The sequence below is a fragment of the Paramormyrops kingsleyae genome, chromosome 14, assembly GCF_048594095.1.
Source record: "Paramormyrops kingsleyae isolate MSU_618 chromosome 14, PKINGS_0.4, whole genome shotgun sequence".
In the NCBI taxonomy this organism is placed as follows: Eukaryota; Metazoa; Chordata; class Actinopteri; order Osteoglossiformes; family Mormyridae; genus Paramormyrops; species Paramormyrops kingsleyae.
Window position 1 is genome coordinate 2,470,958 of NC_132810.1, and position 27,501 is coordinate 2,498,458.

At 41.0% G+C, this 27,501-nt stretch overlaps 3 protein-coding genes across 5 annotated transcripts in view; 2 read left to right on the top strand and 1 right to left on the bottom strand.

The window, feature by feature from the left end:
* Positions 1 to 270: 270 nt before the first annotated feature.
* Positions 271 to 4,315, bottom strand: LOC111850909 (V-type proton ATPase subunit D-like). Its single transcript, XM_023825280.2, has 9 exons — positions 4,028 to 4,315; positions 3,156 to 3,273; positions 2,988 to 3,067; positions 2,787 to 2,854; positions 2,644 to 2,688; positions 2,326 to 2,429; positions 1,913 to 1,979; positions 1,528 to 1,606; positions 271 to 1,440 (listed from the first exon to the last, which is right to left on the bottom strand). The coding sequence occupies exons 1-9, from the start codon at positions 4,066 to 4,068 to the stop codon at positions 1,296 to 1,298; spliced, it is 747 nt and encodes a 248-aa protein (XP_023681048.1). The 5' UTR covers positions 4,069 to 4,315; the 3' UTR covers positions 271 to 1,295.
* Positions 4,316 to 11,532: 7,217 nt separating this feature from the next.
* On the top strand, positions 11,533 to 24,633 carry smek1 (SMEK homolog 1, suppressor of mek1 (Dictyostelium)). Of its 2 annotated transcripts, XM_072699055.1 has the most exons (16): positions 11,533 to 11,777; positions 12,278 to 12,520; positions 13,608 to 13,663; positions 13,959 to 14,057; positions 14,340 to 14,957; positions 16,338 to 16,415; positions 16,561 to 16,677; positions 16,872 to 16,988; positions 18,122 to 18,253; positions 18,457 to 18,559; positions 19,743 to 19,901; positions 20,160 to 20,329; positions 20,955 to 21,097; positions 21,772 to 21,962; positions 22,501 to 22,745; positions 23,724 to 24,633. In XM_072699055.1, exons 2-16 carry the CDS (start codon positions 12,379 to 12,381, stop codon positions 23,835 to 23,837), a joined length of 2,484 nt encoding a protein of 827 aa, XP_072555156.1. In that variant the 5' UTR covers positions 11,533 to 11,777; positions 12,278 to 12,378; the 3' UTR covers positions 23,838 to 24,633. The 2 variants fall into 2 exon arrangements, with proteins under 2 accessions (XP_072555156.1, XP_072555155.1); XM_072699054.1 differs by having other exon boundaries at positions 11,533 to 12,520.
* A 232-nt stretch (positions 24,634 to 24,865) lies between these two features.
* ccdc88c (coiled-coil domain containing 88C) overlaps positions 24,866 to 27,501 on the top strand; it is a 65,282-nt gene continuing 62,646 nt past the window's right edge. For both annotated transcript variants that reach the window (XM_072699052.1, XM_072699053.1), the window contains exon 1: positions 24,866 to 26,781. In XM_072699052.1, coding sequence (XP_072555153.1) covers positions 26,722 to 26,781 — 60 coding nt within the window. In that variant the 5' untranslated portion in view covers positions 24,866 to 26,721. The remainder of the gene's footprint in view (positions 26,782 to 27,501) is intronic.

The window sequence follows — 27,501 nt, forward strand, 5'->3', positions numbered from 1 at the left end:
AGTTAACCATGCTATTTTTACTGTTTGTTTTTCACACTGCAACCTCCATTTTCCTCCCACCATCTAACAAGATGCCTTTTAGGTGGATTTCTCCAGTGTTTTGTGACTTTATTGACAGGCCCTAGACTTCCATGTAATATAAACACTTGTGGGAAATTAACTGAGAAGGCCAAAGCGAAGGTTGAGGTCAGTGCAGTCCAGGTCCCTATTTATACATTTGCATACATAGGATTTCCCCCATAGCAAGATTTTATAGCCATAACAAACCAGTACAGATATACACGTGGTTTTATTTGTACTGTGTATTCTTTGATGACAAAATCAGCATCAGAAATCATGGCAGGAATGAGACTTAGTTCATGCTACCACAGGGTTTTGTTAGTCATTTGCTGGTTTAACCTAACAGCAAGTAGGTTAACCTAGTGTGACTATGCAATCTCTTACTCTGTGGATTTTAATGAGCCGATTCACAGCAGTGATACAGAGCAAACCGACGAGACACTTCAACAAGAACAAACTGAGTTCTATTAACTCAATTAATATTCAGAAGTTACTAAACCCAGTAATTAAATAGCAAATACAAAGTCACATTCTATACATAAACACCCTGAGAAAATCATTAAAGAACATAATGCTTAACATGATGTCTGCAATTTATTTTTTTTTTACCCTAAAAATATGCAATACAGTTTAGATCCTAGCTGTTGTAAAGTTAAAGGTAATGGTTTGCAAATACTACTTTTAACTATTTCACAAAAACTGAGTAACTTCGTAGTTCCTATTTTCAAAGAATGCACATGAAAACAGCACTTTGATTTGGGTCTTTAGAATACTTCAGGAACCAGACGACAAGCACGAAACCACAGGACCTAAACTGCAGTCTCGTCCTTGGGAACTGCATTAAGTTTGCACAGTCGAATATCCACCAACAAAATCGGGTAAACGAGATCTGTAAGGCATGCATGTTATGAATGAACGCCCAGCCCATAACAATTGTGCAAATTTTTCAAATAAATACTACAATCTCTACTAATCCTTTTTGGTATTCTCAACCATACCTTTAGTACAAAGCTCCATTGTAGCTCTTTCCCAAAAGCAATACAGTATATTAATGTTTTCCCTGCACAATCAGAAATTACATCAAAGCTTGGATCACACATGGAATACGCCTAGTTATAACGACAAAATAACCATGAGGTACTAGATGCCAAAAAAGGGTTAACTTTCTCCCCAGTACAGACACTCAGGGGCGTTAAATAGAGCACTGATCATGGGGTACACATGGTAGCAGACGTTCATTCAAAGAGCAAGTCCTCGTCCGCCTCTTCCTTGAACAGGTTTGCAGGTTCAGCTATGGGCCCCAGTTTGGCCAGACGCGCTGCCATCTCCTTTTCTGCTCGCTCTCTGACCTGCTTCTTCTTCTCCTGGATCTTCTTCAGCCTGTTGACAGATTAAAGTCAATAGCGATCTGAAGCAGATGCAGGAAAGCGGGAAGAATGTTGGAAGGGATGAAGAGAGCTGGCTTGCCTGTAGAACTCCTCTCGCTCCCTCTCGTCCAGCTCAGAGACGATGTACGTCAGGGTACGCTCAATCCGGGGAATGATTACTATAAACAGACAGACAGGTGAGTGCTGAGGGCTGAGGCAAATGAAGCTAGAATATTCCTTGTTATTTTTCATGTCTGTTTACTTCAGCTGGTAAATTGCTCATGGCTGGAAAGCAAGCTATTAAAATGCTAAATCAGTCTCCTAACAATGAATAAACGCCAGTATGCTGCATTCAGTATCGAATTGAGTTGAATAATGTGAGACTGCTGTTTGCCCAATGGCTTCTCAATACCTCATTTGCTGCTTTGCTGTGTTTTGTGTTATAGCCTCATTTCCGGGGGCTTCCTGTCCCCTACCAGGCTTACCGTGCTCGATGGCGTTCACACGACGGTTGGTGATCTTAATGGCCTCATCCAAAGTGACAAATGAAGTCTGAAGATAAATAAGGTATAAATCAGGCACTTTATTCATCCCCCAAGGAGGAAACTGGAGGAAACTTTTCATCGACAGGAAACTTGAATGTATTCCGCTACACCTTCACATAAAAATACTTTTCAACTGACATATGTAAATGAAGTCGTTATTTTAATGTTTGTGTATATGCATAATTGATTAAAACAGATCGGTGTTAAATATATGCAAATTCATGGCAGAAATACGGCCTAAAGTTGACCACATCCATCTTTGAGTCTTTCATGCAGAAAATGGTGCATTTGAGTATCTATAAAGAAATAAACTCTGGTGGAAAGGAGGGAGGGACGGAACTGAGGCTTCTAACCTGAAGTGATGCCAGCTCTACCAGGAGCTCTACAGCCTTGGCGAAGTTCCTCTTCAGCCTGGCAAGCTGTTCTCCTCCCCTGGCCAGACCAGTCAGTTCGTAGCCTAGGATGAAGGGTTATTCTTGCAGTATTGGAACTGCATACCAATTCTAGCATTTTCTTAGATGCCAATAATGTAGCCAGACCATTTCTATTGCATATTAATAGCTTGCAGCCAAAACACTGCAATTTAAAATCTCGAGACATGCTGCGATGTTTTTAAACACCGTGCAGCTGTGAACGTGATGGGAAGCGAAGTCCTGTGTCACGGCACTTACTGTCCCCTCCTTCCTGATAGTGTTCAAACACCGGCAGGGTGACACCTGTCAAAGCACAACAGCACAGCAGGTATGTGCTCAAGAGGCAAGTGCTGCAAACCTTAGCGATTATGCAACATGAGGGTAATGTGTCAGTGCATCACCTGCTACATTGTCCTTCTTCGCCCTGACCTTCACCTGCGCCTTATTGACATTCTGGATCACCGTGGCACTGAAGAAGAAAAAAAAAGCCACCATGTGTGATCATTGGTCACATTCAGCGGGACTAAATCCTAACAGCCACATGACGCTCGGAAAATAATATCGTGGAGAGATTTCAAATTCTGCTTGGCTTTGCATTTCACCTGAAATCACCGGCCGCAAACTTGGCTTCGGCCAACGAGAAGGCCGCCTCCCTCATCACTTCACCCATCAAAGTTTTGGTCTGGAAAGAAACAGGAACAACAGGTACCAAGACGTGTTTATCATTGTGCATTAATGTGGGTGGGAGTTCTGGGGGTCTGCTTGCACACCTCGATGATTTTACGCAGTATCTGACGGAAGCGCATTGACAGGGCATCTGCTTTCTTCTTCAGCAGGTTTCGACCAGTCTGTGCACCTTTCAAACGGGCCTTCATGATGGTTTGTGCCCTGGAACAACAAATTGCGGATTGAGAGATAAAATTTCCTTTATAAATATCTGTTATTAAATCTGGTTGATCAACTTTAGATTTTTAAGTACCTTCTACCTCCTGTATGTTGCTTTGAAAAAAAAATATCATCCGGCAAATAAAGAAACATTAATCGATCTATCTTTCAACCATTTATCTTGATCTGGGCCTGGAGTCTATCCCAGAATGCACACGGTTAGGTAGAGCCTGGACAGAATGCCTATCCGTCTCACATTATAGGTAACTGAGAAAGGTCAAGAGCCTGTCTTTGGACTGTAAGAGGAAACCTGCGCGACATTAGGTGAACATGTAAACGTTATAGGGCTGTAAAGCAGCGGTGGTAATTAAGTTCTGCGCAACCACAAGTAAACTTGTCATGTTCAATTCTATTAAATTACTTTTGTAACTAGACTTTATTTTTATAATATAAGACATTGAAAACCGTCTCCTGCAATTGCACCGCAAAGTTTTTATTCGCGTTCCATGGAAATATAGCTGCTTATGATCACATGGCTTATGAACAATCCTTCCTCTTTCGTTAGGACATACGCTTCCAACATAAGGTCATCCTAATTACTTTAACTTCATACTTCATAACCTACTATAGCCAATACCGATGTAATGACATCGGTTAATTCAATATAGATTTAAAAATGTACTGCACAAGGGAAACGCTCACATGGCAGCTACTATTAAACAAAATACTACCGATTAAATAAATAAGATTTACTCACATTCGAGATGGAAATACCTCGACCCTGTCTTTTCCTGACATTTTCAATGTAGTAAAACAATATCGAACAGTCAGACCTCGAAGAGTTAAACTAATGAATTAAAATGGGAAGCTTTTCATACGATTATGACCGATGCACCGTTTTACTGCCGATTAGTGTAAGAAGCAGTTATTCGGAACACCGACCGTTACAGACAGAAATATTACGAGCGAATTCAAGGTACATGCGACCTCTGCAGATAAACACGGCTATCGAGGCGTGATGTGTCACGTGACCGGTCATATGCGCTGTCACATGACCTTCAAATAAAATCGGTAGTATGGATACATTTAAAGGACAGTTATTAATTACATTAGTACTGTCCCATAACAATAGTATGACGTTTACTGCAGACATGGAGGGGCATAAAAGATAATGAAACCAAAAATAACAGGAGGAAAATTTAAAAATCACATGCAAATAATGGAAAATAAAAGGAGTAAAGAGGAAAATGAAACAAAAAAAGGATATCAGTCTCCTTCATTAAATATCTAAATATGACTTCCGAAGATTAAAGTTCTTTTAGTTATTAAAGTAAAAGGTTTACAGGACTGCGCAAAGTGGTGTGGTATGACGCACTACCGTAATACACCGCGTTATTGTACTAACAAAAACCATTTCTTCACCTGACATTAACCAATTTTCAAGAACCAAGGATGACACTTGATTATAATTAGACATAATTCAAGATATGATATTCCAGCATACGATTTATAAAATAATGAAGTATTTTTTTGTGGATCATCTCTTTCAAATGTAAGAAATTTAATTAAGCACCCAAAAATCTCATTATAGTTTACTTGAAATAAAATAAAATTCGTATGTTTAATAACAACAGTCAATTTTAATGGTAGGGGGATGAAAGACCAGACAAAGTTCAAGTCACAGGTGTATTCGTATTGTATTCGTAACAAGGATTAATACAATAAAACATAAACATTCACACATCGAGGATCCACAACATAATGCAGGATTGCCAACTTTGGTCAGCTGGCTGGCGTGAGATTTCAATTCGAGACAAGTCTGTACACGCATTTACATCGATGTATGAGTTTTATTACCTTGTTAATAGTCTGTAGGGTTTGCAAACTACCCCAACGGGTTGATACAACTAATTTTAGGTTCATGATGGAATAATATAGATTTGCCGTAAGATTCCTTCCGTGAGCGTGAGAGTCTGAAAGCGTGCGTTTCAGGAGCTGCTAGCCCTGACAGTGACAGAGACGGTGAAGCTTGGTGGAGGGATGGTTTGCTAAGGTGGCACCTCCTCAGAAGATGGCGCTCTAGGCAGCCGCCTATGTCATTTAATGGGTGGAGATGAACTGGGTTCACCTGGGCTCACCTGTTTAATAAGGTAAATTTCTATGGCCATTATTTACCTGTTTTGTAGAATTCTTAAAAAATGCAATTTCCATCCACCAATACTGCACCCACACATCAGCTAAATGTGATAACAAAAGGACTTTATAAAGCTAGCTGTGCTGGGCGAATCAGACACACGCCACTTTAAACTTTCCTTCCAATGAATTACCACACATTGATGTGACGAACGCAATCCGCATGTTGAAATGTAGCTTTACAAATCCCCAGAGTACTGACAGCTCAAACAGATGAGTAACCTTGGCTATATTACTGGTTTTACCAGTCCTGCGAGGACTAATTGTTGCTTACTGTCTATTTGTTTACCGAGCGCTTCCCCCGCTTTCCCCCGAGCTTTGGGCACAGGGCATGTGGTTGCCGATCCGAGGGCGATCGAAGATATCCCAGCGTCTGTCTTCGCAAAATACTCTCTGGCATTTCTAAATTTGCTTTCCTCCCCGACTTCTGATGCTCTGATTTGGCAACCTGTTTGATTTGCATCTGGGTCCCTTGTTCCGAATATCTTATTATAGGTAAAGGGTACCCCCCATAGCTCGGCAAATTTAATCATACATAACTTTAAAATTAAATCTTATTGACTTTAATACGCATGTTAAAAATAGCATTTTCATCTGAGCAGCAGGGGGTGCAATTGCACCACTGGTTATACGGTCTATGAGATTATGGAATCAGGTGACTTTTGTCGATGGTAATTTCATTAATATTGGTAGCTGATGAGGAATGACCGGAGTAGGCAGGAGCTGAGAGCCCAAGGACAGTGGCGACTTCGACTCAACTATAAATCTGCTTTGAGGAAAGAATGCCGACCAGTGCCTCATAATTGAAGACCAAGACTTCCAGTAACAACTTTTTTACCTTATCATGTATTAGCGCTTCAAAAAATATGAGACTGTAGCCCATTACGGTAACCTTTTAACCAAATAATAGCCAGTTGTACCAATAAATAATAAAATTGCACATGTGACAAGAGGACTATGAAGTTGTTGTGCTCCATTATTTTCTAAATCTTATCACAGATTTTCACCTTTGTTTTACTTGTTTCCAATTTGGCACCTAAGCCGTTTCACATCCTCATCTATCCTTCCCCATTTTCACACTTAGTCATCCTTTGTCTACAGTTGAAGAGATGGTGATTAGGAGGGGATCCCCTTTCAATCAAAACACTACAACACTTATTTTGCTGGCATGCTTAATGATCAACATGCTGACAGGTGAATTTGTATTTGTTGAATTCTATTCTTATCGAAGCTCATTCTGCAGTGGCAAATCAGAGAGGAAGTCTCACTCATCATCATCGCTCCATTCAGAGAGAGATTTGAAACGTTGCAGTGTTTTTTGACTGTGGTGTCACCTGGTTTCTCACTTGATGTCCAAACAGGTAATAAGTAGATCATCTGAGCATAAAGTCCTCCAGTTCTGTTGCTTAATGTATTTCAAATCATTAAAGACCCAGTCTGATAAAAAATTATCTGCAGGTGTTAGTTTAACTAGATTTGTCTTTTTTTTTTGGTCAGTTGTTTTTATTATTTATTTATTGTGTTCTAATTCTGCGGTGCAAATAAACAAATTGCATATGTTAACAACAAAATATTTATTTCAGATTTTTTGTGTTGGAGAATTGGTGCATTGTCAGAATCAAACTGTTGAGGTGCCAGTATTTTTCACCAGAGTATTTTCAGTTTCGTGAGGGATATTAATAACCCTCTGAGTGCCTTTGTCAATTAAAATTTGCCCTTCGCTGCTTCTGCTGTATATTTTGATAACTGTATGTGTGACCTGTACCAAAGGCAGGTAGAAAAAAGTAATGACCAGCAGGTGTAGTCGTTTAGCGGACCACGGCCCGCATCCAGACCGAAACACAATGTAATCCGGACAGTACGATCGATTGCTCTCCCCCCCACTCGATGAACTGCTCAAGCAGTGGACTTTGGCTTTATATAGCTGGTGGAATTTGGACCTTGGGGGGAAACAATCAACCCCTGACCAATAGGATATATTGACAAATAAACATAGGGATGACGCATTGTCCCATGTGATGTAAAATCTTCTTGAATCATTTTGATAAATACAGTGTAATACATAGTGTAATACTGAGACTTTGGTTGTTCTGTGTTTAATGTCTATCCATTTCCACAGCGCTTATCCAGTGCAGGGTTATGGTGATCCTTCTGGACATGAAAAATGTTTAAAATTACTTCAGCAAAGCTGGTTTGTGGTTTTATGACAGTGTTTTTGAATATAGAATTTCCTGACTTGCTATTATCTATAATTTCCATTTCTGGATGCTGGGATGTTCCATCCGTTCATTTTCCATGGTCTCTTGCCCTGATAGGACCACTATCCTGCAGAGTTTAGCAAGCAAGGCAGTGTACATCCTGCATGGAAAGACTCATTACAGGGGAATTAACACACACCATATTTGCCCATATATCTGTTTTGAATTGTACAGAAATATGTGCACCCCCCAACACCACAGGGAGATCATGCAAACTCCACACACATGGAGCCGTGGTGGAGACTTCAGCCCTAGTCCCAGAGGTGTGAGGCGACAGTGCTAACTACTGCACCACTGTGCCACCCCCAGGCTACTCCTGATGAAAGTAAAGTGGTACCAAAGTTGTATGTTAATAATACTTATGTGTTTTGTTTTAATTGATTGTTTTTTCTTTGTTCATGTTTAAAACTAATGCATTTGAAGCAGCACTGGCTGTCCAGACTGTTTTTCATTTGTGGTCCCTGGTTTACAGCCCCCCCCCCTTCCAGAGAGTGTCCTCTTTGAGTTAAGATAATATGACCAAAGCCATCAACTCCCTGTATGGTCGGGTGGTGGTTCTCCAAACGGAACACGGATGAGTCTATGTCAGTGTTTCCCAGCCCGGTCCTCGCGGAACCCCAGCTGGTCTGGACTGTGTGCGAGTCCCTGAGGACCAGGTTGGGAGACACTGGTCTGCGTCATCAACACCAGTGAGATAAATAGGGTTACATAGAGGACACCCTCTTTCCTTGCTGAAAGAAAACAGCATAGGCCAGCATGATTTCCATGCTGGTCTATGCCAGTTAGTGCTGGTTTGGTGCCGGTGTAGCTGGTTGAGCAGCATTATTCCATTAATGATGCTGGTCAACCAGCACCAAAATGCATATATGCTGGTATAATCACATGCATTATACTGGTCATGCTGGGAGCCAGCTACGCTGCTCTTTTTTCAGCAGGGATAGAACATCGATCTTTCGAACAGTCCAGTGACTGTCGGTACTGTCATTTCCCCATTCAAAGCTGTACAAAGTGTGCATCTGTTCCCCATCCCTGCTGATCACTGCTGGCCTTGCTGTCTCATCCCTGTGGGTCTTCGGAGGTTTTCCTGGACACTGACAGTGACCTTTTCTGTGGTCACCTGGGCATCCTGACAGCTTTGGAACCTCGACATCTTCAGAAGTCCAATACTGCTGGCCGCCGCAACCACACGGGGGTGAGGGATGCACATTTTTCTTCATCACCATTGCAGTTTAGCTGCAGCACATAACTAAAGTCTGTCTGCAAATCAGCCCTAGCTATATCATTTTCAAAAGACCTTATTCTGTGGCTTTTGACCCTAGTTTTCAGTTAAGGTGCCTTTCCTAAGTTCAGTCTGGGCCGTGACATCTCACCATGCTTTGAACCTGTGCTGTGGTGAAAAGAATTAATTTGCACCCTTTGCTATAGCACAGGTAATTTAATTGCCTGGTATGGCTCTGCAGTATATGGTGCTGTGTAACTCATAGTGTGAAAACGCAGCAGGGGTGACAGGAACGTGCGACGGCGGAGCTTGTGGCAGCTGCCCTCAGCGTCCGTGCAGGTGCTGCTCACTGTGAGCTACGGAGCTGGGCATAGAGTCACAGACGCCTAAATTCTGGGTTTGGGTTAGGACCAGTAGCTTAAATGCAAGGGCGTAACTTTGGGTTGAACATTGGGGGTGTGGAGGTCTCCACCATGGGCAAAAATTATTATTCTGATTATTGAGGGGTTACCCCCCCCCCCCATCCCCCCTGTAATTTACACCCATTTTTGAGTGTTAAATATTTGTTAATAGATAAAAATTCAATGAGCAGAACTGATTCTTATTGCTAATGATAATACTATACAATAGTAATATAGAAATCCCAGATATGATTAGATACTCGTACTGTAGTGTGTTGTATAGTATGTGTGGTCTTCTGATTGAGAAGCATGAAATGGGATTTGACAGGTCGCTGACCCTGCAATGCACCTGCCAAAATCTTGTCTCTTTCTTCAGTTCTCTTTAATTTACGAATGTAACCAACCCACCTACTGCCTCTGTGCCGTCAAGCAAAAGACACAAGGGACATGTTGTAGCATAAAGTGGTGTGAATTAGCCAGGGTAAGGGGTCTCCGGATGTCACTTCTCAATGGCAGTCAGCAGGGTGATCTGCTTCTGTGTCGGTGCTACGGCTGATACTCCTCACGCCTGACTTCACATGACGCTGCAGCTGAGGCATCCGGAGCAGCTCGATCAGCCTTGGAACTTTTCTTCACACTGGTTGAGGTCAACAACCGCCACATCTGGAGGGTATCAGGTGCACGGCCAAGTTCCTCTAAGTGCACACACCTCTTCATTTTTCTTCTCATTTAATTCCTTTGTTAGTCTTTGGTACACGCTACGAGCATCCTATATATAACAAATTTAAAACAAGAAAGTGATCATTAAATAGGCTACCATGTATAATGTCAATATGTAATATTTAAAACTATTTCATTAGACATATTGGTGCTGATGCGATGCAGATCAATTAAAATAATGCTATATTAGTTGCTTGTGTGGTTTATTGTTCTTACAGCTACCCATGCTAGCCTACGGAGCCCCTTAGGTGTATATTATTTCGTTCAGTTGATCGAATTACTAATTCGTACCCTCGATTTAGTAAACCGTACCCTCCACACAAACAGTGTGAGACAGGAGTGAAGGCCCCACCTCTGGGCATGTCAGGTGGCTGTGGGTCCCACTGAGCCACCAGGCTGTCTGAATGCATTCAGTTTCCGTTGCAGAAGCTTTCAATGTGTAAAATGTCAGCCCATCTAACATAGTAACAATGGGAAATAATACTTCGTCCCCCACTATATGACACGTCAGCCATGTGTGCTCATACCTACCCCTATTCACTCACTCCTCCTAGTCTCATCTGTAAATTTTGACTGTTCCCCCCCTGCTTCCCTCTTTGTCGAGGAGTCCCCCCTACCAATTCTTGCACTGTATTTGATCAGCAGCATCACGCCCCTTTGTCCTGGGTGGTCTGCTACTCTGTGGCTTCTTGCTGAAACGCAGCAGTGTCACCATGGCAACCAACAAAAGCATCAAGGGCTTCTATCCAAGGCGTAAGCCACAGTGTGACCTACCCCAAGTTTTTTTTTTTTTTTTTTACCTGTTTTTTAAGCGTTTCTTTCTTTAATGGTCATCATTGATTGCTATGTAGAGTTTTGGGGCAGGTAAATAGTTACAGAAATTAGCAATTTTCAAAGAATTCTACAGTAGATTATAATGACTAATAATTATTTGTTCAATGAGACCGATTTATCAAATCATAAATTCACTATAACAATACATTGTATTGAAGTTTATAAATTCGGACCTTTTCGAAATCACATAAAAATGTAGTTTATAATATGATTGATGTATACATGTAATGGCTATTCAGAATTACAGATATTATAATTTAGTAGTCTGTAACTATACTGGACTGCTAAGGGGTTTAAAGATGGATGGATGGAAATTCGACAGGTCTGGAAGTAAAACCTATTTCTGAATTTCCAATGTCCAAAAATACTGCGCCTGAGGTCATGCGAAATTACGCTCTCAAAATTGGCTTGTTAATATGTCATAATTTTGCATGACGCGCATGAAAGCGGGTTTAGATTAGAAGCCTGGAAATTATTTATATAAATACAGATTCGATTGTCCACACTAACGTATGTTGTTGCAAGATTTTATCCATCATTAAAATGGTTCATTTTTAGACCGCTAACTCCCGTCTGAGCAGAGAAATGCTGCCCCTTTAAATTGTAGCGGACAGCCCCTGCCATCAATGGTTCGGAGACCCCGTGTTAACACTCTGAGGGGACCCAAGATGGCGGAATACTGACTGACGGAATTGAAATTATCAAAATAAACCGTTCGGGAAGAAATAGAAAGGACGGGCATATGTAAAACGTTTCGTAAAAAAATACGGAATTATTGCGCTGCTTTGACATCTAAATTTTGAGATGGTAGTGTAATAGCAAGAAGAGGCTCGTCCGTCCGCGGCTCGAGCCCAGGACAGAACAACATGGCGGAACATACGGGCAAGATATAAATAATAAAGAATATATATATTGCTAGCAAGTTACGCACAGGCATTTGGTTAAGTACTAGGCGGAAATTTTGAATGTATCTATTAACTTAAGAAAATTGCAGTTAGTTTCTTATAGGTTTGTTCTGACGTTTACAGGACAATGAGAAACAGGCAGTTGCGGGTAGCCGAAAACACCATTTATCTTGTGGTACTCTGATGACTCTTCTCCCTTTTTTAAGTTTTTCTGTGAACTAAGATTAGGTACTGTGCGCCAAGTGTTCAGTAGTAGCCCGACTACAATTAGTCTTGCTTTATTTCCGAGGTTTGTTTCTTTGCCGTTGTGAAACGAAAGGGTCATATTCACTTTACAACAGCGCCTGAATGTAATAATGGCGAGAGCGCCACAAATAAGGAGGCCTAGTTAGCTGCTCCTCCCGTACGAAGCCACCATCCCTGCAAACTTCTTGTGATGTGTTGGCCATTGAAGTGAGGACTGCTGTTTCCCTACAGGACTTCGCTAGCCATTCTCGGAAAGGCGAGATTTTGAGGGCGCGAGGTGGGAGGTGTCGAGTTCAGGTTTTCGGGTGTAAACAGGCGGGAGGGCTTGCAGCATGACGGACACTCGGCGACGAGTGAAGGTTTACACCCTGAATGAGGAGCGGCAGTGGGACGACCGGGGCACCGGCCATGTGTCGTCCGGCTACGTCGACCGGCTGAAAGGCACGTCCCTGCTGGTACGCGCCGAAAGCGACGGTAAGTCTGCTTATGTCTCTTTCTGCACAAGACAGAAAGGACGACACGACTAATTCTGATAGTTAATAAGTAGTTAGGCTACTTCTACACCAGTTTCGAACGCATAGATAACCGTTTGTTTTTATTTTGTTAAATGGATTGATATTGGCTGTTGCCTCGTTCGATTTGATACTGTTTCTTAATAAGTAAAAGTTACAACCCGCTGACAGTAAAATTGGTGGACAGTTGACCTTTTTTTTTTTTACCGCTCCGGGTAATTAGGTTTGCTTTTATTATAAGCTTAAGATACTGAGAAGTGTGTGTGTTTTGTTAGATAGGCAGCACTGGATTCTCTTCAGTAAATACTGATTTAATGTTTGTCGGGAGGGACCTTGGACTTTTCCAATGAAACCCATCATCTATCCCAAGTGTATTTGCATGAGTGACTGATTCAAAGATGCTGGACATTGTGCCTCACAGGCTAATAGCCGTCCATTATTTTATACTTTAACAGCCAATCTAGAAATTAAATACATGAAACAAAGTAAGTTACCGATTAACGTTATGTAATTGAACAGATTGTCTCCTGTTTAAATACTTTTATTTACATAGAACAGTACTAATAAGTTAATATGTGTAAATTGGTAACTGGTGATGCAATTTGCTGTGGTCTAGGTCTAGACTTTGATATTCTAGACCTGGAACAATGATTGGCAGGGACAATTAGAATCTAGGTGGTTTTGACTTGTAAATACGTTTTTGTTGTAGTGACTGTCTGGTTATTTCACAATAAAGTGAGGTGTCTGGTGTGCTGATTGTATATTTCTAAAACAGTAGTAGTAAATGATTTTTTTGTTATTTTATTCTGTTGTCTCCCTCATTTACCTCCACTTTAGACTGTCAGAACACTTGCATTCCTGTGAGGTTTTTTTTTTTATATCTGTTTGCAGAAGACAAAGCAAGCAGTATTGATAGTTTTTAATTGAGTGGGTATAGTTCATTATTTACCGTTTCGTTCTTTATTGCATTTTAAGGTCATTGCATATTTTGCACAACAGTACCAGTTTCATTTTGTGACGTATATATATGTTTTTTTTTTTTTTTGCAGGTTCTCTTCTTCTGGAGTCAAAAATAAATCCTAACACTGCATACCAGAAACAGCAGGTTAGCATTGCAGTGCCTCAGCAGGGCATTGCTGTCACTGAATGAATATCATACTTTTTTTTTTATCTGTCATACTACAAGGTTTTATCTGTAGACTTTTCCTTTTTTAAATGATATTTTATGATAAATCACAGGCGTCTGTGGTTTTAATGGTAATTGAAATATTTTGCACGTTAATTTCATACCTATATTCAAATGTATTAATTCTCCAGTTACTGTTCCAGTGCCCTGAGTTTAACATCCTGATAGCATACATAATTGTCTTTTCTGACTTATGCAATTTGGATCCCCTTAGGACACATTAATAGTATGGTCTGAGGCGGAGAACTACGACTTGGCTCTTAGCTTTCAAGAGAAGGCAGGGTGTGATGAAATATGGGAGAAAATATGCCAGGTAAGAGGCACCTTTAATTGTCTTTTTGTCCCCTTCTCTTGAACTATGTGTGTAGTTCAGAGTTTCCAGTTGTTAATTTGCCCTTAAAGGTATTGTCTTTGAATTTCTACACATTATTCACCCTGCGGCAAATCTTTAATGTATGACTTTAAACTTCACAATGTATAGGCTGCAATTAGCAGCCTAATGCACAAAATAGCCCCATTTGCACATGTCCGTGAACTTGAAGTCGCAATTATGGACATTTAAATTAATCGGGTAGTTTTTGCATTTATGTTACAGGTCCAAGGGAAGGATCCATCAGTGGACATCACCCAGGACCTTGTGGATGAGTCCGAGGAGGAGCGCTTTGAGGACATGTCATCACCAGGCCTTGAGCTGCCTCCTTGTGAACTGAACCGGCTGGAGGAGGTGGCAGAGCTTGTGGCGTCCTCACTGCCTTCACCTCTGCGCCGCGAGAAGCTGGCCCTGGCCGTGGAGAATGAGGGCTACATCAAGAAGCTCCTGGAGCTCTTCCATGTCTGCGAGGACCTGGAGAACCACGAGGGGCTGCACCACCTCTATGAAATCATAAAGGGAATCTTTCTGTTAAACAGAACAGCACTTTTTGAAGTAATGTTCTCAGAGGAATGTATCATGGACGTGATTGGGTGCCTGGAGTTTGACCCCTCCCTGCCCCAGCCCAGAAGGCACAGGGAGTTCCTGACTAAGACTGCCAAGTTCAAGGAGGTCATCCCAATTTCAGACCCTGAACTTAAGCAGAAAATTCACCAGACATACCGAGTACAGTACATTCAGGACATGGTCCTGCCCACCCCATCTGTCTTTGAGGAAAACATGCTGTCCACTCTCCACTCTTTTATCTTTTTTAATAAAGTGGAAATTGTGGGAATGTTACAGGTAAGTGCCCCTCACTCATTGTGCACATCAAGTATGAAGCGTTGAAGTACTACTGTGGTGCTGTGTGTTACTGTAGTACTGTTTTTCTATTCTTGTGAAATTAAAGATGTTTTATAGCTAAGTGGTAGTAGACTGGAAATGTGGCATCTGTTCTGTTGTGTATGTAGTGAAATACCAGTTGTAAACATTGCTGTGCTATTAGATTACAAAGATTGCGTCATAAAGGAAGTATTTTCCAAATTTCTAAATCCTGGCTAGTCAATACCTGTCATTTTTGTGCGCCATAAGAAATAATAGATTGTCATGCAAATCTGACTAGTGAGAACAGGGTTCACATAAAGGGCATATTATGTTTGTATTTAATATTACAGAATGTTGGAAATGCAAATACACCAGAACAAAGGATGTGTTTCATGCTCTCAAAGTGCACTGAAAGGCTACTTAATTTTAAAGCACAAATTTCTAATTCATATTTATTATCTTCTCATAGATTATTAATAGTGTTGCTATATACATGACCTAAGTGGAGCCTTTTGGGATGTTCCACGTTCAGTTCCGGGTGGTTCTACATAAGCAATCTGGGTTCAGTTGAGCTTCCATTTGAAGATTTATGCATGGCTCTTTTAATTTTTTTAAATTATTATTTATTCCTTGTTTTTTAGTGTTTTGTAAATCAGTAGTATTGTTTTAAAGATGAGCTGTCTGTTGAGATGGTTGCACTTGAAGAGTTTGACAAAAACACAATACCCTTTAAAGTCACTAATCTGAATGAGCTTTTATATGTGAGAATCCTGTAATTCGTTCATTCATAACTGATGTTATTCTTCTCATTCAGCTTATTTTTATTCCTGTTATCATCTTTCTGTTTCCCAGACCACTGTGTTTAAAGTACTTAAGTAGTTAGTGAATGTAAAGCTCTTTTTTTGGTTACTTTACATATTGTCAGTATGGCACGAGTCTCATGTATGTGATCAGTAGTGATCATTATACATTTTAATGATATATAGCTGATGGTTTAATGTGTATCTATTCCAGTAATACTTTAAATTGGCTCCTTTTCTGTATTTGATACTTTTAAGACCTCTGAGGTAACCTATACACTACTTTTTTTTCTGAACACAATATGCTCTTCATGCACAACCAACCAGTCATTTGGTGACTGCTGATCGTTTGTAGAAATAGAAGTGTGTGCTTAAGACTGCATCTCAGTTTGTTGTCCTGAAACTTGTTTCAAATGTTCTTGTGTACTGTGTAGTACTATGACAGGTATTTGACAATATTGGTATCTGGGATTGATTGATTTATCCTAAACTACCGAACTGCTATTATGTAGATTTATTATTGTATGTGTCAAATGACTATTGCCTCTTGTCCCATCAGGACGATGAAAAGTTCTTAACAGACCTATTTGCACAACTAACTGATGAAGCGACAGATGACGACAAAAGACACGAGCTGGTAAAGCAGCTGCATCAGAAATGCCCAGATCTCCAGAATGCTGCACTTTGATTACAGTTCTATGTAGCAGTACCATTAATTTATCTGTATTCCCTGTTGGGCGGAGGAAATATGTTAGATATATTGATATTCTTTTGCTTTGCAGGTAAATTTCCTAAAGGAATTTTGTGCATTTTCACAAACACTGCAACCTCAAAACAGAGATGCCTTCTTCAAAACCTTGTCAAATATGGGCATCCTACCAGCACTAGAAGTTATATTGGTAAGCCAGAATGATGCCCACCTTGGGTGTGGTCCAGATGCCCTGGTATTACTGGCAGTGTATTTGCTCAGTGTTCAGGATGAAGCTGCCAGTGAATGAAATACCACATTGTCTAGTTGTGGCAAGTGTTCTGTTTGCTGTTCTGGCCCTGAAATTCATCATGGGAATGATGACAATTTGTTGGCTACTGGCAGGGAATGGATGATCCCCAAGTGCGCAGTGCAGCAACTGACATCTTCTCCTATCTGGTGGAGTACAACCCTTCCATGGTACGAGAGTTTGTGATGCAGGAGTCTCAACAGAATGATGATGTGAGTAACCCAGCTGTTTGATTAATTTAATTTTATTTATATTTCGTTTGAAATGGTGTCTGGTTTTAGTCCCATGCTAAAAGATAAACATGAACATATGGAGGGTGACCCTTAATGCTCAAAGATTTATTGCTGGGCTCTTGATTGTTGCAGGTAATGATTATGGGCACAACCTGCATGGCTACAAAACCATGCTGGACACTGTGGTTTGGTCTTTGCTGTTTATCACTTCTGATACCAATAATGCTTTCTTGAAAAGGATATCCAAACTAAATCCTGCATATGGGTTTATAAACTGATTTTTTTTTGTTTCATTATAAGTAATAAAAAGGATTTAGGTTGCACATCTCTCAAAACATTTGAATTCTAGTAACCATCTGTCTCCGAATTATCCAGTAAATAGATGCAAGGAACCTGGAGCCTATCCCAGATAGCATAGGGCACAAGGCATGGGAGCACCCTTGATGGGATGCCAGTGCATCAATAGGCACACTTACGCACGTGCGCATTTGAGCACTCCGGGCGGATTAAAGACTGGTTAGGCAGTGGTTAGGCAGTGGTTAGGCAGTGGTTAGGCAGTGGTTAGGCAGTGGTTAGGCTTAACCTGGGATATTTTCCCTGTTAATTGTGTCAGTAAGAAGAATCGTTAAGAGTTAAGATGCTGCTCAGTGCGTTTGCTCTCATGACAAAAACATGTGCTGGTCACCTTCATGTAAACGAATGGGCATTTATGGTTGCATAATATCACATCACAATCATATGGCGTATGTGCAGGAAACACCAAGGCTTTAGATGACGGGCGTAGACATTTCTCCGGACGCTGGCTTTTTGGCACTATACTGGTTTTTATGATGAGGTGTATTGTGACGCCTAGTACTTGATAATCTGATTAGGAAATCGTGGGCAAAGTAAACGTCTGTATAGTACCAAAAAGCCCAGACAGATGTTTATGCCCATCATCTGAAGTCCTGGTGATTATTGCGCTTGTGCCGTTACATCGTGGTGTGATATCGTCCAGCCCTACTGGCATTATAAAGTTCAGTGCCGTCAACGCTTATACATGCACATTAAGCGATGATAACTTTAACATTGTGTTGCTAGCCCTTATGATAATATTGCAATATCTGTCTTAGGACATACTTCTGATCAACCTCATTATCGAACACATGATCTGTGATACGGATCCGGAGCTGGGCGGTGCTGTGCAGCTGATGGGGTTGTTGCGTACGCTGGTGGACCCAGAGAACATGCTCGCCACCGCCAATGTGAGTGACATGCCTTTGTGAGTGACATGCCTTTGTGAGTGACATGCCTTTGTGAGTGACATGCCTTTGTGAGTGACATGCCTTTGTGAGTGACATGCCTTTGTGAGTGACATGCCTTTGTGAATAAGCTTTGAGTCAACGCGGGAAACTTTTTAACAAGGGTTGTTTCTCAGGTGATGACTTGTGTTTTATACCTCCCATAGAAAACTGAGAAAACAGAGTTTCTGAGCTTCTTCTACAAACACTGCATGCATGTGCTCTCAGCACCGTTACTGGCTAACACCACAGAGGAGAGGCCCAGCAAAGGTGAGGCACACTGCCTTTGCTTTGGAGACCTGCGAGTGACTTTGCAGTTGAATGCCTTCATAGACCATTTACTTAGAGTGCTAATTACATTTGTAATACGTAATACCGTAGCAATCAAAATGTTATTTAAAATCAGTCTATTCAAAAGTACTTGCCTAAGGTCCCTCCACTTAAAGCAAATAAGCTACAAGAAATGTCACAGGTGAAGCATTTTGCCAAAATCTTGATTGTAAGAAGAGGTTAAAAAAAGGATGTATACAGCTCTGGAAAAAATGAAGAGACCACTCCATGTTTTTTTAAGCATTTGCATCATTAAATCCTGGTTTAATGCTGGTTTAATGCTGGTTCTGCTGGCAGAAGGCTTGCTTTGAAATTTGAAACTCGAAATTTCTAAGACAGCAGTACACAAGAACAAGGTGAAGCAGGAGACACTGGCAGTGACCAGAAACCATCCAGCTAGAGGGCAGAAGCAACTTTTTAATCGCTGAGATGACTTCACTTATCCAGCAGTGCCTCATAAATCAGACTATGACCTCAAGTGACCTTCAAAAAGAATGGGAAACATTAAGTGCAGGTGTGAAGTGCATCGCTAGGACAGTTCATGTCAGGCTCCTAGAAGCAGGACTGAAGACCCATAAAGCAAGAAAGAAGCCCTTCATCAATGAGAACCAGGGAAGAACCAGGCTGCAGGTTACAAAAAAATATATATATTTTGTATAGAAGTATACCCATAAATCGAGAAATTAGTGAAACTAAATTTTGCTGTGGTTTCTTAATTTTTTCCAGAGCTGTATATATTTTTGGAAAAGTACAAGCAACTCCTTAGAATGGAATTGTGAATGTAGCAATTAATGCATTAACTACTGAGTCACCTGATGCCCTGTCATAGAAATGAACAGGTTATGAATCATGATAAATAATTGGAGAGACATACAATTCACATATTGTGAAACTTTAAACATGCTGAAATGGTTTTTACTATGCTGTTCTTCATGATTACAACCTGCTGAGCAGGCAAAAGCTCTTGCTAGCAAGGATTGTGGCTTTCCATTGTAAGCCACTATGCATTTTAATTGAGCTTGTTGGAGATTCCCTGCTGCACAGTTTCTAGCACACTTTTCATGTGAAGGAACAATACCTTCAGTACTAAGAATATCATATATCTTGTCCACGCCGCGTCCAGATGACTTCCAGACGTCCCAGCTGTTGGCGCTGATCTTAGAGTTGCTGACGTTCTGCGTGGAGCACCACACCTATCACATCAAGAACTACATCATCAACAAGGACATCCTGCGTAGGGTGCTGGTGCTTATGTCTTCATGCCATGCCTTTCTTGCACTCTGTAAGTTGAAGAATTTAAATAAAATAGAACCAAAAAGTATTGCTGGTGGATCTGCATAGATAGAAGACAGTGGCAGGGTATAATACTAAGGATTTTCTGTTATCTGGTCTATTTTTTTTTCTTTTGTTTAAGCAAGGGGGTGTTAGTTTAAATATTTAGAAATTTAACTGGGTATTCGTCTTGTCTGATCAAGTATCCAAACAATTTGAATACTAGTGTGTGTGTGTGTGTGTTTTTTTTTTTTTTTTATATATATAGGTTCACTTCGTTTCATGCGGAAAATAATTGGACTAAAGGATGAATTTTACAATCGCTACATCATGAGGAATTTTTTGTTTGAACCAGTTGTAAAAGCCTTTCTCAGCAATGGATCTCGTTACAACCTTATGAACTCCGCCATAATTGAAATGTTTGAGTATCTCAGAGTGGTAAGTGCCTTGCCGACATAACGGTAGATTAAATCGGATATTTTACAGACACTTTATCGGTGCCGAAGTGACAGAATCCTTCCCGAGTTGATATGTCGACGTTAGCGGTGTGTCACTGTTGAGACGGGCCTCTTTCATGCCTCTGTTTGGCTGCGGCTGCTGAGAGAGACGAGGAAGGGAGGGGCTGTCAGGAAGGGACTAACCCAGCAGAAGAGGCTGCACGTATTTCTGCAGCATCAGTAGAAATGTAGGAAAAATGCAGCACGTCCATGAGCTGCTTACAATAATACTTCCATAGTAATAGATTTTGATTTATAAACCATATGTTAAAGAAAATTAAATAGTTTGGCTGAATGTGAAACAGTGATTATTTAAAACTTGTAATATGTTGTTTTCATAGCTCTGTTGCTCCGGCCCTTTCACTTCACCCTCTCAGCCACAGAAGTCTCCGATCCCAAATCAGTACTGAACTCTTAGAGTACAATAAACCGAGTTTGTAAAAAATCACAGGGTTAGGAAAATTGCATTTCAGACTTTAAACAGTGTGATTTTCACATCATTGGCCTAATGTGTAGTAAATGCTGTCTATTTTCAGCAGTATGCTTACGGCATTTTTCTGTTCCAGGAGGATGTGAAGTCTCTGACTGCTCATGTAATAGAGAACTACTGGAAAGCACTTGAAGACATAGACTATGTTCAGACATTTAAAGGACTGAAACTGCGGTATGAGCAACAGAGAGAGAGGCAGGACAACCCAAAACTGGACAGGTGTGTTGATTTTTGGGCTTTTTTTATGCCGTGGAATTAAAAGGATTAGTATACCTTTGTAGTGGAACTGTTAGAGCAGTAGTTCTCAGTCCTGTTCCTGGTCCCCCAGCACAGTGTTTTCATTCCAGCCCACGCTGCTTTCAATCTGCCACATTCATTATTGGCCTATTAGGGGCCATATAAGCCTGATTAGAGCAGTAGGACTGGAATGAAAACATTCTGGCACCAGGATCAGGACTGAGAACCACTGTTGGCACACGTTGGTTTTGTAGATGTTACATTTAGAAGTTGGTGTTTTAAATTTATTGAATGAAGTGGTGCGTTTCCCAAGGCTGTGTTATCGTTGCCCCCCCTCCCCCCCAAGTATTGTTGGTTCTTCTTTCCCATTGACTGTTTAGTTAGTTACTTTTGCAATATCCATTACTTTCAATAACTAAGTAACTAAATATCTCCATAACTAGTTCTCAGTTTTTCTTTCTAAAAATTATCTTCAGCTGAAGTTCTATCATTACAAATCCACCACATCCTTGCTGTTTAACAAAAGGAGTTTTACTTCCAGGAAAAAAAATTCTTACACGTGAATTTAAAACTATTATTGCCAGCCAACGAAATGCAAGCGTGTGTTTAATTTCGAAACGACTAACTGTACATTTCATGCCTTTGCATTTCCGAAGTATGCGGTCAATTCTGAGGAACCACCGATACAGACGGGATGCACGCACACTTGAGGATGAAGAGGAGATGTGGTTTAATACAGATGAAGATGACTTGGAAGATGGAGAGGCCATTGTGCCACCTTCCGACAAGATGAAGAGTGATGACGACCTCATGGACCCAATCAGCAAGTTCATGGAGAGGAGAAAATGTATGTCCAACAAACTATTTCTTTTGTCATCAAGGGTTGTCTGTTTATATTACTACATGTCTGTCTGTGTGCATGTATGTGTTGCAAAAATGTGCAGTTATTGTGCATTAAACATTTTGATTTAAATACACGCCAGGTTTAATAGCTTAAGTAATTTTTTATAGTCTGATACAGCAAGAATTTGCTAATAGACTTATCAATTGGTATTATTTAACGCAGGGTTATTCAAATCACGGTCCTCGAGGTCCGAGCACTGCTGGTTTTCCAGCCTTCCTTTACCTGTCAGTCAGGTGTGAAGCCTCTGACCAATCAGAATCAGTAATTATTAAACTAACTACCTGGGAGAACTGTGAACAAGGCCTGGATTTGGAATCGAGGTTCAGATTTGAAGAACCTTGATTTAACGTATGCATCCATTTTGTGTATTTCTATCTATATTTAAATGCTCCACAGTAGTTGCAATAGGTAACACTGTTTTCAGCCAGCTTGCTCGTTGAGACCATGCAGGTAAATCAATGTGTTTGTTTCTCTGATCTAGTGAAAGACACTGAAGAGAAGGAGGTGTTGGCCAAGTCAAACCTGTCTGGACGTCAGAGCCCCAGCTTCAAGCTGTCCTTCTCCAGTGCCTCCAAAGCCAGCCTCACCAGTTCGTCCTCCGCCAGCCTCCACCCCGGGTCGCCCGGCTCGCCAGGGTCGCCCGGCTCGCTGGGCTCTGCTGCCTCCCCCGGCTCACCGGGCTCTGGGGCCAAAAGCCCGACGCCGACAGCAGCCATCACCACCAAGGTCTGACACCTCCTTATTTCAGCTAAAAGGGGAAAATAGTGATACTCATCCCCGCTTACTCACCCCTGTTGAATTTTAAATGCCACTTTGAGTCTGCAGTAAGGTAGCATGCATGGTCTCACGTTTACTAACTTTTGGGCATCACAATAGGCTTGTCATTAATATTTTAGGCATACTACTAATCTGCCGACCAAAGTGTGGGTGCAAGTAAACGCCCACATAGTACTGGAAAGCCAGCGTCCGCTCAAATGTTTATGCCTGTCATCTAAAGCCCTGGTGATTATTACGCATGCGCCGTATAATCACAATTACATTACGTTGTGACATTGTGCAGCCCTAGTGAAAATGTTTTTATAGCAAAAAGAACGTTAGAGTGTGTGGTTCAGCGGGCTAAGCCTCTGCCTGTGATGAGGATGGTTGCCAGTTTGAGCCCAGCCTCACCAGAAGAGTCGCATGTCCGTGGGCCCATCAGCCCCAGCTCCTTGGGCGTTGCGAGATGGCTGACCCACTGTTGTGATTCCCCAAGCTTGCTCTCACCTGCACATGTCTGTGTAGAGCAGGGATATTCAACTAACGGTCCTCGAGGTCCGAGCACTGCTGGTTTTCCAGCCTTCCTTTACCTGTCAGTCAGGTGTTAAGCCTCTGACCAATCAGAATCAGTAATTATTAAACAACTACCTGGGGGAACTGAAAACACGGCCTGGATTTGGAATCGAGGTCCAGAGTTGAAGAACCCTGGTGTAGAGAGCAAGATGGGGTGAAGTGAAAAGAGAATTTCCACACAAGGATTAATACAGTATCACTGTTCTGTTCTTCTGTTGTATTCTAAGTGTATCCACTGCAGTTGAGTAGACAACTAGGGATGTTTTCAGTTCAGATCAACTTGAACTAATCTTTTAAGGCAACCTGTTTACAGCTTATCTATTTTATCCTACTTACAATGAAGTGTGTTCATGGACTGTTTCTTGTTTGACTCAGAGTGGAATCGTGGGGCTGGTGGATTACCCTGACGACGACGAGGAGGAGGATGAGGACACGGAGAACAAAGAGGAGAGTCCGCCACTCTCCAAAAAATCTAAGCTGAGCTCCTAAGAACAACTGGCTCTCGCATGCCTATCCCTGGGCTTGAAAATCTGATGTTCAGGAAACTCTCACTTCCAACAACTCCATAAAAATAAAAAAAGGAAAATTTAACTAAACAGATTATAAAAGACTACATCGTTTTTTGGGGGGTTGTGAGGTCTGAAAGAAAAAAATAGACCCCCTCACCTAGTTTTCACACTCTGTTCTCTCGTTCAAGTGCCAATCTGAGAAGAAATTGAGAGGAGAAAGAGGGATTTTACTGATCTTGGATGAAACAAGAGACTATAAAGTAACAAATTTGGGGGGAGGAACCCGGACGCAAAACTGATGGCCGCGAGAGCTTTGGGGTTCGGACCCCGCTTTGTACCCCCCTCTCAGGGATGAACAATGTAGCGGCTCCAGCAGGCCTGCAGACCCATAGCCACCACTCAGCAGTAACCACTCCTATCAGAGCAGACTATACTTTCCCTTCTTTTCTTCTTTTTCTTTTACATTTTTCTTTTTTTTTGGACCAGGACTTTGCAGCTTTAAACGAAGTACTAAGCTGTTCTCGATGTTCACATCATCGTTGTTATTGGTCAGCAGAAGTTTCTCCCCTAAAATGCCAGCAGTTTCCGTCTCTCTTTTTTTTTATGACCTGCCTTCATATGTTCAGGATGTTTTCAGTCAGTTTAGATCAGGTTTTTAAGAACATCTAAAGGGGGAATAGTCGGAAAAGGTTCCCTCTTATTTTATCTTTCTTTTTTGCCCTTTGAAACTGCAGATTTTGGAAATATCCCTTGATTAAAGATTGAGTGGAATTCTAGATGTGATCATTTTGTCATATCTTTTCCTTTTTTTCATGAGTGTACACTTAGTTGTTGAGTATATCTGGGACCATTAAACAAATCTTTGATGTAATATAATTTTACTGTTGTGCTGGTACGTGCATTGTGTTTAATTTTATTGTTTTGTCCCACATCTTGAGGTGATTCTGGTATAATGGATTAACTAAAAAAGAAATGCACCTAGTAGCAATACTATTTTGTGACTGAATATTTTATATATTAACAAAATGTCAGATGACGTCCATTATAATAAAACAGCACTATAAAATACTAATGTCACTGTAATTTCAAAAGGTCAAAAAAATTCTCAATAGTCGAATTTTTGTGCATGCTGCCAAACAACACTTTACTGTGTAGTTTCATTTGTATGAATCGTTGGCACCAATGTACTATATAGCAAATTCATATAATCTACAGATAAATTCGCTGTCAGACATTCTGTCTAGTTGAAGAAACCAGCTTACAGAGTTACGACGTAGGCTTGATATATTAGCATGGCAGTTATGCAAAGCATAGTTCGACTGCAAGTTGAACTATTTACGACCTAGATTCCAATATTACTAATATGCTGGACATGTGAAGGTTGAATATGATCCGGCCCATTGAAGGAGATCTGAATGCACATGCTGTGCCGCTACAAGACGGACGTGTCGTGGAAACGAAATCGTCAAAATTACCTGTTACATTAAACTTTGTGATTTTATGTCATTTTAGCTATGAAATATGTAAAACAAACTATGACTCATGAAAGATCCATCGTATCCAAATATACGATGTCAACAGTTGAAGTTGGCCTAAAGCAGGCTATCCGTTAAGTTACTACACAATTAGGGAGGAGCTGTTCCCAGAAAGCTGGGTGTAAAGCAGAGTGCAGCTCAGCATCGCTGGGGATCCACGCTGGTGCATCTACATACCTAACAGGGCGATCCAGTCGCTTCAGAGAACAGATAAACCTGCCGTACCACGGAGGGGAGGCCTGAACGAAATGCATGCAGTAGCGGTGAATATTAACCGGACAATGAATCATATTGCCAGATCCTAAATTTTATCCCCAGGAAATGCATATAATACCATTCATTTTAGTCTGCTCCTATATAATTAAGTAAAGAAAAATTACAGAATAAACGCATATTTTGAAAGAAGTGAATTTTCTGTTACTGGCACGTATACGCTTTCTGAACGGTGCCACTTTCGCCTCTATAACGCGGGACACCTGAGGGGGCTGTTGAGCTGCTTTTGCCGTTTAACACCCCGAATTTTGTCAGGTGCTTCTTACGCACGTTATTCGACCTCATTTAAAATGCAGGATTCTTGTCCTGTTAGGCGCGCATTGGTGGTTTTGGGAATCGCCCCTCCCCCCGTCGCCGTCACTTTCTGTCCCGCGATTTGATTGGCTGATGGTCATGTTGGCAGGACTGCCTGTGCGGCCGCAGGTTGGATGCTGAGCGCCTTGTGATAGTGAGTTAGGGAAGGTACTTCCAACAGTAACGCTTTTCATTGCCTACACATTTATTTTTATGCCTTGCATTGGATTGAACTGCCCATCTCTCTTTTTTTTTTTTAGATGTAATGTATGTTTTTATCTATATTATGAACTTGCAACGTAAAGTTTGTTTTAACTTTTCTTGGAGTATTAAAGTGCAAAAAATTACTTTCTAGATATACAGTATGATTGATTACAGGGCGGATAGAAGCGTGTGCGGTCTTGTTAACTAAACGAGCGCAAGGTAACTCTTTTGCAAATAAGTAGTTTCGGTTACTTTTGTTCATTAGTACAGCATGAACTGTCCAGTTCATTTTGATGGAATACTTTGACTGGTCGATCGCAAAGGTAACTGTTGAAAAGTAACCCGAGCGCTGTCATTTTGATCCGAAAGGTAGTAGCGTGGCTGCTGAATTTATATCGCTTATAAATGGAATTTCGAAGTGTGGGCTTGATGTCCCCCCATCGTGACAGGCGTTTTTTACTTGGGGCCAAACGCATGGAACTGGACGTGATTTGCAGATATATTTTCTGGATATAAAAACGCCGTGAGCCTTTGGATACCTACTACCTGCTTTTAAAAATGGATGTTACGGTGTCTGAACTGATGGAAAACTTCTTGGATTCCCCCCTGGTTGCATGGGTAAGTTTCGACTTTCGGCAACATTATTGCGGATGCATCTATACAATATATAGGATTTAATAAATCCGTGTCTTAGTGTTATTCTTATTCCGACAGTGTAATATCAGCTGTTCTTACTGTATGGACTGCCTGGCTTGGCACATGAGAAAAGCGAAATTTTATTTTTAACGCCCTGTAAATAGCTGCTATCTTATGATGACAGTAGTGGTGGTAGTTTTATATCTGAAATATAAGTATTATTTATTGTTGTCTTTTCGGCCACCTACTCCGCAGTATCACATTCCTTTCTGAAAATCAGCTACTGACATTAACTCCCCGAAGACATTAAACTCTGAATATTTCCCAGCGAGATCGAGGCACATCGCAGATACGCAGCTATTATGCTGTATTCAGACTTAACTTTTCGTCTTTAAATAATTTGTATAATAACGATCCACCACAATAATCACCAGGTCGTTATAACTGTTCCTTTGTTTTCTCTTATTGTCTGACCCAAGGCAAATATGGCCCTTTGTAGCATGCAGCCATAATGTGAAACAGGAAGGGTTATTTTAAAAATATTAACCCCTTGTCTGAGCAAACAGGATCTGTTTGCTTTGGGTTAATGTCTGATTGGTATATAGGAGCCATATCTGGCAGTAGTGAAGATATGGGTTGGGTCTTTTATCTGGTTTCAATTAGCCCACGACCTGTTTCAAGGAAGTTGTATGACACAGTCAA